The 14,881-nt window shown below is 34.3% G+C and overlaps 2 protein-coding genes across 9 annotated transcripts in view; one reads left to right on the forward strand and one right to left on the reverse strand.

The window, feature by feature from the left end:
• The window catches only part of LOC126733618 (glutamic acid-rich protein-like), a 35,159-nt gene extending 30,364 nt beyond the window's left edge, over positions 1-4,795 (forward strand). For 4 of the 7 annotated variants that reach the window (XM_050436991.1, XM_050436996.1, XM_050436998.1 and 1 more), the window contains 8 exons: positions 954-1,117; positions 1,168-1,495; positions 1,591-1,815; positions 3,278-3,446; positions 3,499-3,588; positions 3,693-3,835; positions 3,888-4,324; positions 4,376-4,795. In XM_050436991.1, coding sequence (XP_050292948.1) covers positions 954-1,117; positions 1,168-1,495; positions 1,591-1,815; positions 3,278-3,446; positions 3,499-3,588; positions 3,693-3,835; positions 3,888-4,324; positions 4,376-4,460 — 1,641 coding nt within the window. In that variant the 3' untranslated portion in view covers positions 4,461-4,795. The remainder of the gene's footprint in view (positions 1-953; positions 1,118-1,167; positions 1,496-1,590; positions 1,816-3,277; positions 3,447-3,498; positions 3,589-3,692; positions 3,836-3,887; positions 4,325-4,375) is intronic. The other 3 variants (XM_050436992.1, XM_050436995.1, XM_050436997.1) reach the window with 3 other exon arrangements.
• Positions 1-13,066, reverse strand: part of LOC126733622 (zinc finger matrin-type protein 2) — a 66,987-nt gene extending 53,921 nt beyond the window's left edge. Inside the window, exons 1-2 of one of the 2 annotated variants that reach the window (XM_050437009.1) lie at positions 12,919-13,066; positions 2,415-3,189 (exon numbers count right to left, since the gene is read on the reverse strand). In XM_050437009.1, coding sequence (XP_050292966.1) covers positions 2,576-3,178 — 603 coding nt within the window. In that variant the 5' untranslated portion in view covers positions 3,179-3,189; positions 12,919-13,066 and the 3' untranslated portion in view covers positions 2,415-2,575. Of the gene's footprint in view, positions 1-2,414; positions 3,190-12,918 lie in introns of those variants that run through there. The other variant, XM_050437008.1, reaches the window with a different exon arrangement.
• Positions 13,067-14,881: the final 1,815 nt, after the last annotated feature.

Raw genomic sequence — 14,881 nt, forward strand, 5'->3', positions numbered from 1 at the left:
GATTAAATAACCCCATATTCTCAATCAACGATACTCCACTTCGTTCATCATAATCGATCAAAAAATATTTTTTGTCGTTGGAGCATACCTCATCCTGACACAGAGGTATATGTCCGTTGAGAAAACAGAACAAAAATACTAATAGTCCTATGGTTGAAACCTTTGGTGTGACCCTCAAATTACGAGACAGTTTTACCACGAACCAAAACCCTTTATTTTTACTCTCGACCGCTAACACTATCTTCGGGATAGTGATTAGCTTAGCTTGATATAGAAGATTAAAAATGCTTTAAAAACTAGATTTTAATCTTCTTCCGAAGATACTAACATCGTTAGCGAAGCACGTGTCGAGAGTAAAAATAAAGAGTTTTGGTTCGTGGTAAAACTGTCTCGTAATTTAAAAATACTAAGGAAACAAATCTGCGATATTTTTAGCGCCATTCATGGAAAGAACGCATTTAAAGTTTAAAAAGTGTTAATTTAACAGTTAAAACGTTTATTTAACGTTTTTTTTGTCTCAGTGCGCCATTGACATCTACGATGACTTTAAGCATGCGCAAAGTAAAATCATTTGTCGGGATATGTCAAAACATTACCGTCAGTGTTGCCATAAGTAGCGAAATTCCACTATGATTAGCCCAATAAGCCTGATTACTTGCTTTTTTTAAATTAAAATATTATTTTAAAATAACTTTCCTAAAATTAAATTGACCTATCAATGAACAAGTGAGAGTCAAGTGCAACTTTCAGACGCCAGGCCACACTTGAAAGATCTCTGCACGCCTCGGATCATTGTTATCCCTCGCTATTTATAATTAAAATCGAGCCAGATTTGCGCCAATCCGAGCTTAATTATACTTTAGTCTAAATTCACTCACGATTGCGTCCTGTGTTATAAGAAAAATTCGGCGTGTAGCTCGAGAAAATTTTATAATTCAAGTCCGTTTGTGTAGGAATTGCCGGCAAAAAGAAACTCTTTGGTAAGAGGAGAGTCTATGAGAAGGCTTTCGCAAACGCCTGCGCCACCACCGATGCCTCCACCACCCCCGGGCATGCCAGGGGAAACCCTCACGAAACCATTGACTGCTAAACAACAGAAGAAAATCGAGCAACTCAAGTAAGTCCTTTAGTTGTAGAATAGTACGTCAGTTTATAAACGAATTTTAGATCGAGACCTAAGGTACGCCCAGATTGGTCAGCAACACTCAAAGAAATCGAGGGAGGCAAGAAGCTCCGTCACGTAGAATGCAACGATCGGTCACAACCTTTACTTCCAGAAGCAAAAGCTCAGGAGCATTTCCTATATGCCAGCGAAAAACCCAATGTTCACAACGAGCTGCTAAAACAGATTGAATCAGGCATAAAACTGAAAAAGGTCCAGACCAATGACAGGAGTAAACCGATCCTGGAAGGCCTAAGGAAGTTCCGGAGACAAATGACCATAGAGGAGCAAGTTCAGAAATCCATTTCGATGGCGAGTATGCCACCGGTAAGCGTAAGTACCCAAACGATTGGCTATTTTTGAAAATTCTACACGAAATTTTGACGGGCATATACTTAGCACCTGATAATTCCCAAACCATATTGCAGGACGAAATAGCGCCAGAGGAGGTGGACGAGCTGGATGACATCGATAAGGTACGTGATGATCTTCAAAGCACTAAGCAAATGCTAGCGCTAGAACTGAGGAACAAAGAGGCCCAAGAGATGGAGAACAAGAGGCTATTAGCTAGGTTAGCGAATTTGGAAGCTGAACTGGAAAAGGCGAAGAGCGGCGGTGGGGGTGGCAAAGCTAATAATGCAGCAGATGAAAAGGTATGTTTCAATCACAAACAATATAAATATCGTCTTCCAGGGATTAAATTAATAATGTTTTCTCTTTTTCAAGCACTTGGAGTCATTTTTTCTTCCAATGCTTTCATAATTGATAATTTCAAATTTCTTCTTGCAGTTTGTAGTAAATACTGTTTTAAAATAACTACATTTTCATAAGGATCATTAACAACAGGAGCCGCCAATGCAGAGAACAATTATATTAGACCTATATGCCCTCCACCCCTCCATAAAACACAGACCAGACCAACCACTTCCTGATCTAAACCGACCTAATAGAACTGGCTCTTAACAGAAAACAAAGGCAATAGATCTCAAATCAATATATCCTCCTCCTTTCGTGAACCATAGACATAGACGAAACCAACCACTTCCCGATCTGGCCATCCTGATATCAATGACCAGAAACCGAGTGTTTTCAACCCTAACCGAAATTCTAAAACAAACTTTTGACAATTTACTAAGACCAAAAAATGTTTGATTATTCTGCCTCCTAATTAGACCCAAAATACCTTTTGGTGTGCTATTTCATAAAATCTAATTACTTACCAAAGTCAGTTGAAGACAGACAGGGACAGTAATAACATATAAAGAAAGAATTTATTTGACATACATAATATTTAGTGCCTATATACTAAAAAAAATCCCAATATTGCTTTTGATATACAAGAAAACGTACAAGCTACATACAAGACATTATCAGAGGATCATCATATACATATAACAGACTATTATAGTCCTACTACTTGCGTTTCTTAGACCCTCCAAATCCAGAGAACCCCATGATGCTGGCGAGTTCGCTAGGTACGTCTGGTTGCTCCTCTCTCATTTCCTCCAGTTTCCTTTTCTCCTTCCTCTTCTCCTTTCTGTACTCTTTCAGTTTTTCCTCCTCCTCGGCGATCTCCGTAAGCCTGGCCTGCAAATCGTAATCTTTCTTCTTCTCCTCCATTTTTTTCTTGTTCATTTCAAATCGTTTCTTCACTGAATCCAAAGAGCTGCGCTCCACCTTCATGGACATGCCCAGATTCCTTTGATGTTTCTTTCCATTGATATGGTCAAGAAAATTTATGGAATCTTTAACCACGCAATCGCAAACGTTACAATAATAGCCTCCCGATTGTGATGTAGGGGTGTTTTTGTTAATAACAACACTTTTTCCAAGCTTTGAGTCCAAATCAACTTTGTATTCTCGAGTTTTAAGAAGCTCTCTCTTTATTGGCGGACCTTTCTTTTTATTGTCCTCCTCATCTTTTAAATCTTGTTCTGCTCTTTTCCTTTCTTCGGCTAGTTTTTCGTATTCCTCTCTGTCCCATTTTCTTCTGTGGTCATCTGGTCGCATCGACATGTTTCTAATATCTGTAAATAAGGGCAATGGCAGAATAGGATTACAGTATGAAACAGCACACCAAAAGCTAGCGAGTTTTAATGAATTCTTAACATTTAGGTTATCCAGTCTCTTAAAAAAGAAGCAGAACAGTCAAGAAAGAATTCAGAACAAATAGAAAAAAAGTATACAGAAGCTGTGAAGCAACTGGACACCACCAAGCTGCAACTTGAGGAATCTAAAAGGAAAAATATGGAGTTGGAGAAGAAACTTATTGATGCCCTGGGAGGTAATAAAGAAAACACCCTCTTTATCTTCTATAAAATTTTATACAATTTTAGCCTATGATATGCCAAGGCCAAGGCCAAATGCTAATGCTAATATATCAAACTGGTCGAATACCAATGCTAATCTGCCATACTATGCCAACGGTATTAACCACACTGCAGCTATTTTGTGTGCTAAGTATTTACTAACATTACACATTTCACTGCCTAATTATTAAAAATATTTTAACTTTATAATACTATTTTAGGCAAGAGAGTCTCTTTAAGCACTTCCAGACAGAATAGTGTGGCAAATGGTGATGAAGATGAGGATCTTGATGATGAAGAGACTGAGGAGGAGAGTGATGGAGAAGACACGCCAGAAAAAAAAGAGAAGAGGTTGCAGAAAGAGGTAACACAACCCCCTTTTTGTCTATTTCTTATTAAAACAAGGATTCTTGCAGGTAAAACAATTAGGAAACAAACTAAGAAACTTCAAAAATAAAGAGGACAATGCCAAAAAAGAACGAATCGCACTGAAAGAGATCATTAAGAAGAATCAAGCAGCCATCAAAGAAGAAAAGAAAAAGTACAACAAAATAAAAAAAGAGGTTGATAAAATGGCATCCCTCCTTAAAGATGTTGCTGATGAGGATGAGGAGGATGAGGAAGAAAAGGAAGATACAGAAGAAGAAGAGGTGGAGGAAGAAGAGAGCAGTGATGAAGAAACTGAATCAGAAAGTGAAAGTGATGATAGTGATTCTGAAAAGAGTCTGAGCGAACCTGAAGATGCCCCACTAGAAAAAAAGAAAGTGAACTTGGCTAGCAGGTCTAAGAGGCATGAGGCCAGGCTTGGTGCTTTAAAGAAAGGAAACTTCTTGTTGAAGACTAATGCTGAAAGGTTTGTATTATGGTCAGGTATATAACAATATATAATTAACACATATTTTAGGTTACAAGATGATCTAAATAAACAGAAAGAAATGACTGCAGAGCTGCAGGAGGATCTGGATTCGGTGTTATCAGAGTTAGGCTAAATCTTTATTTAAGCTTCTAGTTAATAATTTTATTAAGTTGAGGGTTTGTCTTTATATCTAGTCGGACTTGTAATAAAGTAATACTATTGTATTACTGTACAAATATTTAAAATGTATAAATAAATATGTACTTTCATATTTTAAATGGAAATCTACTTGATGCACATTATGAATGTGAATTATAAATTATACAGCAAAAAATATACAATTATGTCATTTTTAGGAAGCCTATTAATAATTGTAGGATATAAACTGTTACACTACCTTTTTTTATAACTGATACATACATTTTGTGCCGCTGTACTGTGAAATAATAAAGTGTGATACTTTGTGAACATATGTTTTTATGTGTTTCCCCCTTTTAAAGAATTTTCTAATAAACTAGAATTGATCAAAAGTATCGCTTTACAGCCTTGGGCTGTATTGTACTGCTGTGAGATATCCTGCACACAAAAAAGACTTTCATTTTTACAGTTTACAACTGATTTTTGGTAGTGGGCAAGATGTTCTATGTCAGGTAACGGTCAGTATTGTCTCTTGAGTTCTCACTTTTGTTTTCATAGGAAAAAAGTAAATATATACCTAACAGAAATGACCTCACACTATAAAAACTTGGTTCATTGCAAACCCTTGGGCAAGCCATTAAGCATTGTAGCAAATCCAATAATTGTTTTATGAAGCCAAAAATATTTTCATCTCCTACCGATGCTTTAGAACTATATATAGAAGAAGAAAGAAAGATTTATCTATATAATAAAATATTAAAAATTTAAAAATGAAGTCAAAGCTCAAAATTATCCTCTAAATACTCTGACAATCTATAGTAAGTCTTCCCCAGCACCAAGCACATTACTTCCCTTACAAATTTATTCTTAGCTTTAATTTTTCAAATCGAAGAAGGAAGGTGGTTAAAAAATTTTAAACTGGAAGAAATTGAGGAATTCTTTGTTAATGTTGAGTGAGGTATAGGCAAGGGTATAACTTCTCGTAAAATTAGGGTTATTAGTAGCTATGACTGAATTAAATTTAGAGTGGATAAAACCATAGGTTTCTAGAATAAACAAGGATGGCAGTGTTAATACTTTTTGAGACTGAAAAAATGGTTTGCAAGATTAAAAACGATTTAACCCATACATAAAACTAACCGTTCGTTTTTGGAGAATAAAAAGCGTTTGAAAAAGAATCTCGCCACAGGAGCCCCGGAAGCATATGTCATATCGTCCCTCCAATGCCAAAACCGCGAATGTGCAAATTTGTAGTTTTAAGAAAACCTCTATTTAATATTGGAATGAGCACTAAAAATACACCCTTTAGAGTGCTGATGTATAATTAGAATTGGTCACTGTTCGAATTGCAAATTAAATTTATACTGATTTTATTTATTTTCTTTAAGAAAGCACATTCATTGTTTTGGCATATAGGCGAAAAATTGAAATTTGCGCATTCGTGCTTTTGGCATTGAGGCGACGATATTGTAGATGAGACTCGACTAGGGCATAATAAACGTCTCTAGCAATACTGGCACCAAATTCACAAGCTACCACCCTCACAGCACATCAACCACGAGCCACCCTCTTTGCTGTCTCAGTGATGTGCGTCGAGAACTTTAATTTTGAATCAATCCAGATACCCAAGAACTTGTGAACCTCCTGAACCTCAAGAGGTTCAGAATTCAAAGTGGAGACTGGCAACTGACACTTAAAGGTTAGTATGTTTGTCTTAGAAACATTGAGTGCCAGCAATTTAGCCTTACACCAATCTCAAAGAATATTCAGATCCAAGCTGATAGATGTAGATCCTCCTTTGATGTGTTATTCCACAAGACAGTGGTGTCATCAGCAAATATAACAAATTTTCCAGAGATCTTCAGATTTGGAAGGTCATTAACAACAATTAAAAATAATAAAGGTCCCAATGCAGGACCTTGAGGCGCACCTACAGTGAAAGGTTGAACTTTTGAAGTGTTATTTTGTAAAACCACTGCCTGTGATCTATCAGAGACATAGGATGTAAGCCATCTCAAGGGAACACCATAAAACTATAAACCTCCAGCTTGTACAGCAGAATTCCATGAATAACACAATCAAATGCCTTAGTGAAATCCCAAAATACTACTACCTCTGCACTACCCTCATGGAGGCTTAGATAAAGCTGTCTTAGAAATTAAAAAATTGCATCGTTAGTACTTGTTGATCATTTTGAAAGCCTTTTTTTGATAATTGTGAATATTGATAAAACCTGATTTCTCTTAAGAAAATCCAGCATAGAAACTTTTCAATATTAGTGTATTTGATGATTGAAAATCCTTTAGTCTCAATGCCAAGACTTGGGGGTTTATTTGAAATCTAACCTAAAATTTAATAAGCACTTGGATATTATTATTAAAAAAGCATATAGGACACCGAGTTTTGTTATTAGAAACACAAGGCGGTTTAAAATAGATACTGTAATTAGACTGTTCAATGCAATAGTTTGACCTCTTGAGTATGCAGCTATAATATCGTCACCTCAAGAAAAGGTTCATTATAACAACATTGAAAAAATTCAGAAGCAATTTTTAAGGTATCTTTATGTAGAACAATATAATATGTATCCATATATGGTGTCTTATAGAAGTATCTTGACTAAGTTCAGCATAGTATCTTTAAGTCAAAGGAGAGATGCTTAGTCTGTTATTTTTATATAAAATATAGTGAACAACAAAAATATAGTAATCTGAATGTAATTAATAGAATAGATTTTAATGTCCCCAAGGTAGCCCTTAGACCTACAAACACTAAGTTATTTAATGTAAATTTGGCTAGTCTATCACCCTTTAAAATCATGCTAAGTGCAATAAATTGAAACTACATAGTGTGGCATTAAATTCATTTTATAATCCTCTGTTCTAGTCCTTATTATTATACTCAATCTTATTTTATTTTGGTATGTATTTTAGTACGGCCTTTACTGACCTATAACTTTTCCCTATAGTTTAATTTTATTGTTTTATTTAGTCATTTTATTGCTCTTTTTTATTAGGTTAGTGTGGTTTTGGTTAGTTAGTTGGTTGGTTGGTTAGTTGGTAGGCACTCCCTCATTGTAATTACACTATTAATGTGTTTTGATTGGATCCATGTCATAGATATAAAGTCTGCAAATATGCTATGTAGTTATAACTATCTTAATCTTAAGCAGGTATATAACTTACCAAATCTGTTTAGTACATTTCATGCTCTCTTTTCTCAAGTCTATCTGATGTTGAAGTCATACATGACACTGAAAATTTGTTTCCAGCTGTTAACCACCATCCTGCTTATAAAATAAGTATTCCTATCAATGGTGATTTAGATCTTATGTACTTTAATTGATTTGTTACAATTATAATATAAATAATTACCTTGCTAGCATGGATGATGATATTGGTTTGGCTTAGCAAGATATCAATAAATGCATCAATATTTTTTACAATACACTCTATTTTGCTATTGAGATGTTTCTTTCAATTAAACATTTTAAATCACCTGACTTACCCACTTGGTTTAGTAGAAAATTACAAAATCTTGTTCAAAAAGATTCCTCACACAAAATTCAAAAATACTAAGGATTCCTTGGATTATGTTAATTGAAAACTTGTAAAACTTTTTGTGATGAATATTTTAGGTCATACTAAAGGTCATAGGTTGCTGGCAACCTGCTGCATTCTCTATTTTGCTTGCTGGATATTGACTACACACATAAATATCAATACATTATAGTCTGGTAAGTCATAACAAAGATCAAATATTCTTCTATAAGTTTCTTCTATAAGAAGGATCATCTTCATTTTGGAAACACATCAATATATTCTAGTAGGTCTGATTCTGAAGCTGAGGTTGCTGGTAATGTTATGGGTATTTTAAAACTACATATGGGGAATCTGTCAGCAATAAATCTCCTTATTATATGTTTGATTACAGTCTGGATTTCAATTGAATGTCATTTTCTTTATTAGGCATATTTGATGAAATTTTACCCCTTTCTAACAGAAACTCTTTTGGCCCTGATGGTATCCCATTTGTTTTTGTTAAAAACTGCGTCATAAAAATGGAGATAGAACTGATATTTGTCGAGTAATATTGTCAACTATCGAGGTATGTGTATCTAATCTGTAATTTCTAAGCTCTTTGACAGGTCATTGGCACTGAGAAATTGCATAGGGTTTACCAACATAGCTCACATAGATCTATGGTGACTAACTTTTTGATCATTTTAAACTGTATTAATCCCTCAAGTCATATCTTCATGTTCAGCTACTTTAATTGTGCATTCTTCAATTGTCAATAGTTCATTAAGTCATACTTGAGGTATAGTATATTGAATTTAGTCTATTGAGTACAGTATTTCTTTTACAAAAAAAAGCAGTTAGATCAATTGTTAATAAAAACCAGGAAGACCCCTGCAAGCCCTTATTCTTAAATCAAAGTATATTAATTTTCATATATTTTTGTTAATGATATTAATAATAATAATAATAATAATAAGCTTTATTTCCAACAGGTTACATATACCCAGTTACAGGAGAATCAATTAAATATATAAATGTACAAGTACGAATGCATGAACTGTATTAGATTCATGCAACTAAACTATAAAAGAATTGCTATATAATAAAAAAAGTAGTGAGTTTGAGAAAATAAATAATAAAAAATCAACACTAAATTAGGATAAGAATCAAGAATTAATTTAAATCAAAAGAGGAGAAAAAAAATGAGTAAATAAATGTATTCAAACTAAAAACTAAATAAGTAAAAACTAAATAACCTAGCCTCCCCCACCGATCATACGCAGGTGACTCAAAATAAGTGCCAAATTGTCTTGGTGAATGTCACAGGAATCAGCAATAGTGTTAAAGTTTTGACACATAAAGTGAATAGGACTCTGGTACAGAATGTTGGACACTTCCAAGTTAAAAGCTGGACACTGTCTAGATCCTGGGCGTGGTATATGAAAGCAAATCCTTTGCAAAAGGGATGGGCAGTCAATTTTATGGTTAAGTAAATTAAACAAGAATTTCACCGAATGCATTTCTCTCCTCTTCGCAAGTGACCGTTCAGTATATCTAGAGAGCAGCAGGTTATGGTCAAAACCCCTTGGAGGATAGACTCCATCATCCTTAAATGCCAAACATTTAAGAAATCGCCGTTGGACTGATTCTAATAGGTGAATGTGCTGGTTGTAAATGGGAGACCAAATGAGGGAGCTGTAGTCCAGCCTGGATCTAATAAATGCATAGTAGAGAGTTTTGGCAGTGGCAGTGTTCGAAAAAAGTTTGCAATTTCTAATAATAAAGCCCAGCATGCGAGTAGCTCTTGAAACAGTATCTTCGATGTGAGGGATAAAAGAAAATTTTTGGTCAAAGGTGACTCCAATATCCTTAAAACAGGTAGACCTTGCCAGAGACTCTCCATTAACTGATTAATTAAAGATAACTGGACTTTTGATTCAAAAGTAGCTGGCCACATTACACTTGGAGACATTAAGGTTAAGCTGGTTCAAAGTGCACCAATGGTGTACAGTATTGATGTTCTCTTGCAGTTGACCACAATCTGCTATAGAGTCAATCCTATGGAAAAGCTTTAGGTCATCAGCATATGCTAACCGAGAGCAATTGAGGGTGGAGATCAAGTCATTTGCGAAAACGTTAAAGAGAAGGGGGTCCAAGTTAGAGCCCTGAGGAACTCCAGAGGTGGGTGAAAAACAAGCACATCTAAAGCCTTCAACCACTACAAACTGAGAGCGGTCAACTAAATAGGAGTTAAGGAGCTTTATCAAGGGATCGGAGAATCCAAACTGGCATTCAAGATTATTTAATAGGATGAAGTGGTCAATCTGGTCAAAAGCCTTTTGAAAGTCTGTGTAGATAACATCGATTTGACCTCTATCATTAAGTGCTTCGCACACAAACTGAGAGAAGAATGCTAGGTTTGTAGTACATGAGCGGCCAGAAACAAAGCCATGTTGATCGTTGGCCAGCATGGACTTAACCTTGGGAAAAATTAATTTATAAAGAGCCAACTCGAATAACTTTGAGAAATTGCACAGAATGGATATAGGGCGGTACTTCTCTATTGTTCCAGCATCACCCTTTTTAAAGATAGGGCAAACTTTGGCTTGCTTCCAGATATTGGGAAAAATACCTGTGTTAAGGATCAGATTAAAAATGGGGAGCAGAGGGTCTGTAAGTGCAACAGAGCAGTCCTTAGCTCAAAAACTAGGAATTAGATCTGAGCCAGAGGTCATTTTGCTTTTGAGACACTTGCTCGCCATTATAATGTCGGTAGCTGTGAGCGCGACGTCTATGCAAGTTAAGGGAGGTTCAGAGACGACAGGATTATCGCTGGGAAGTAAGTTCGTGTATACACTCCTGAAATAATCTCCAAAAGCGGACACAATGCTGTCGGGCGTATTGTATGATTGGTTAGAAAGCTTCATTGAGCAGGGGACTTGAGACTGATTATGTTTGCTTCGAATAAAAGACCAAAATTCACTCGGTTCGGAGGTTATTTTGTTCTCAATACTATGGATGTACATTTTGTAGGCTTGTGCAGTTAGAGCTTTAATTGTCTTGCGCAGAGATCTAAATATCTCTAGATGATGATTAGGCTTGGAAACCTTAAAATCACGAAATGCTCTTTCCTTTTTATAGATATTACGAATTATGTCCCCCGAAAACCAGGGAGGGAAACGTCTTTTACGTTTTACCTTGAAGGTTACTGCTCTAGCGAAAGTGTTGTTCAGTATAGCATAAAAAACATCACATGCAGAGTTGACGTCCTCCTGCACCATGACACGCGACCAATCAGTATCTAGCAGCAGCTAATCCAAAAACGGAAAGTTAGCCTTTCTAAAATTAAAAGTTAAGAGAAGCTCCAAGGTCCAACTCCGCAATGGCCAGACTGCCAACTTGCCCCTACTAATACCAAAAACTACCTTAATAAAAAGATCCTTTTAATCAGTTAACTTAAGACTGTTGATTTTTTGAAGACTTTTCATCACTTAAAAAACTGCTTTTAGGCAAGGCATATTATAGGATGGATTCATTCTACCAGGATAAGGATTGAGGAAACTGTTTGAAATGTGATATCTGCAATGCTCTTATTTTTATTCCTTTGATTCTAATTTAATGTTTTAACAAGTATTTTAATCTTTTATTACATGTTGCACATATGTTTTATAGTGATGTTTAAAATTGTATACTTAGGACATAAGATATTATTATGTACAGATTACTTAAGTGACCAAATTTATATATTTTTTTCCAATAAAATACATTTTCAATTGAATAAAATTCTATTCAAATAACCATACACAACAAGTTGGGCAACTTGGAGGCAACAAAATAAGTGGGGAAACTTCAAGAGAAATTTAAGTGAGTTCTGGGGTACCTCAGTTATCTCAATTTGGGTCAGTTTTATTCCTTTTACATTTAAATTTAGCTATATCTGTAGTTAAATATCTTGACTGTCTTTTAAATGCTAATGATTTACAATTTTTGAAGTTCTACAAATTTTTACTTTAGGAAAATAGGTTTCCATATGAAACAGTCACTTACAATATTAGGTGTCTGCAAACATTGTAAGGACAATGAAACAATGGATAAATTTATTTTCTTTCAATTCATTTAAATTGTTGAATGGTGAAATTCACAGCTTCTTTCTTTTTAGTAGAATTTCATTAAAAATCCCAACTAGAGCTACACTCCAAAGAGTTCTCTTTCTTGCCGATTCAGGATTTAGAGGACTAACAGAGCAAGTAGTTAAATTGTATAATGTGCACTTTAGTAATTGTAACTTGTTCATCAGAAAGTCTTTTACTAGTTTTAAGAATAACATTTTATTTTATGTCCAATTATGATTATGTAGTATTATACTGTTTCTTTTTTTTTTAATGTTTTTTTTCTTAGGACTTTTACAAGTACTTTTATACCTGATGGTGTTTAAAAGTTGTAAATAAATAACTTAATAAATATTTTGTATTATCTAATATTATTTTGTCAATTTGGCTTAATATTACATAGAAATAAAGAAATAGATTAGTATCTTTTTTTAAGTCAGTCTCGACAAGTCACTTGTGACTTAGATTAGTTCTACCGCACATATGTATAAGGTTGAAGTAACTCTAGTAAAATGTAAAATAAAATTAGTAACAGCCCCAGGTACAAAAATGTTTGCCTTATTATTGTTAAGCACTGCTCAATTATAACACACTTTAACTAAATCTAAATTTAGTAAATGTCTTAATCATTTGTATTTCGGACTTTTAATATGAATTAGGTACATACACATTTAGTTTTAAGAGAAATAAAATTTAGGCCCTTTTTACAATTCATAAGCAAAAGGGAGGCTTTTTCTAGTGAGAATGGTATGGTAAAGCGGTTTTATGTAAGGCAATCTTTCAAGTAAAGCAAATTACATTATAAGAACTAACAAAGTCTTACCTTAGAAGGAATTGCAGATTTAATTTTTGTTCACTACTAAACACTAAACTCTTTTGCAATTTTCTTTCTTTCAAAACCCAAATCACAACAAAAGTCAAAACACGGAATGCAGGGAGAATGACAATTGACATTGACATTTGGCGACGTGGTACGAAAATTATTCGAGACGGTGGTAAAATATCGAATGTGTTTGAAGCTAGCGTCCAATCGTAACCAGAAGCCAATCGAGAACGCGGCATATTAGAGATGGGCAAAACTGTTATTTTTTGATAACAGTTGCAACTGTTATTGTTATTTTTTCACAACAGTTTAAAATAAACAGGTTTCTGTTATTATTGTTATTTTGATATTTACTTGTTATGTATACTATACTTTTTGAATATAATGCCCCATAATTTTGTTTTAATACCTCTTTTAGTTAAGAAAATTACATTTAGAACTTACAAAGTTTAAAAGTTCTGGTTTTCAATAAAAACCTCAATTTTAATAGGGAATTTAATGATCGAACGGGAAAAGAGCGTTTTTAAAAACAACACGTTTACAAATTATCACGACTTTTACTTCTACATGTACAGAGTCAAGAGAAAAATAAAGCTTATTGAAATGGTTACAATAGTATTTATAATCTTAATATAAATGCGCTTGCATATATTCTGTATGATCATGGGTTTTTTTAATGTCTAAGGGTGTCTGCATATAACTAGCGTTATCTAGCAATAAAATCTAAAATCATTGTTTTCGCATATAACCTCATCAATGGGTCCCACCGCGGTAATTCCCCGGCAAACGTCAAACTAGTCAAAACAAAACACAAATTGTGTATATGGGCTGTGAGATCTAAAGCTAAAAGCTAGTTAAATTTCGTAATAGTAAATTTTTTGAGTGTTAGTTTGAGTGTAGTAAATGATTTGTTTGAACCAATTATTAGAAACTTGTCCGATTTAAGAACAATTAGATATCTCACCTGTAATAAATGGAAAGGTAAGAGATAGTATAAGAAAATTTATGTTTTCTAATAATTAACGCTTGTACCAGAGAAATTAAAAACACATTTTTAAAAGCCTTTTTAATTTCCCTGCTCTTGAATTCGACCATGGAATATAGAACATAGAAGAGCAATTTTTTTCCGCTATTTATTAACGATTCTGTGGGCCGTAGGAAAATGATTTGCAATGATTGCAAGAATTCTAGAAACTAGTTCATTTATTTTTGTAGACAAAATTCAAAATTAGGTTTTTTGTCTGTCAGGTCAAGTGAGGCAAAAAACCTTTTAAAGGGGAAAAAATCAATCATCTGGAATTTTTTTACACCAAAGGATGAACATGTTGCCCGATGTAACTATTGTCGTCAAGTGTTATCTTACAAATCATCTATAAGTAATTTGAGGCAACATCCTCAAAGAAAACATCCGTCAATAAAGTTAGTGGAAAATGGTTCTACAACAACTTCAAATAATTCTCCTTCATATTCATCCAGTAGTAATTTACAATCAATGGTATCTACCGCTTTTACCTCTATTCCATCCACGTCATCAGCACCCGTTCATTCACCCACCGCATCAACTACTTCAACACGCCCTGATTCACCTGCCTCATCTATTTCATCTGTTGCATCATCAGTCAACACTAATATAAATTAAAAGCATACAAAAAAGTTTAGACAAGCTGTGCTTTCCGCCCCAAAAAAGATACGTTTTTCTTTAAAAAAAAAAGCATTGATGATATACTCCTAAAATTAATAATCAAGGACTTTTAACCTTTTTCGATAGTTGAAGATGCAAGTTTTAAAGAGTTTTGTAATGACCTAAACCCATCGTATTGTCTTCCTAGTAGAAAAACTCTATCGAATACATTACTTCCAGCGAAGTTCGAAGAAGTGTTAATTAAAGCACAAGAAAAACTTAAAACAGCCCAGGCAGTAACAATTACCACCGATTGTTGGACGTCCTCTAATAATGATGGCT

Source organism: Anthonomus grandis, chromosome 2 (genome assembly GCF_022605725.1).
Source record: "Anthonomus grandis grandis chromosome 2, icAntGran1.3, whole genome shotgun sequence".
NCBI classification, from domain to species: Eukaryota; Metazoa; Arthropoda; class Insecta; order Coleoptera; family Curculionidae; genus Anthonomus; species Anthonomus grandis.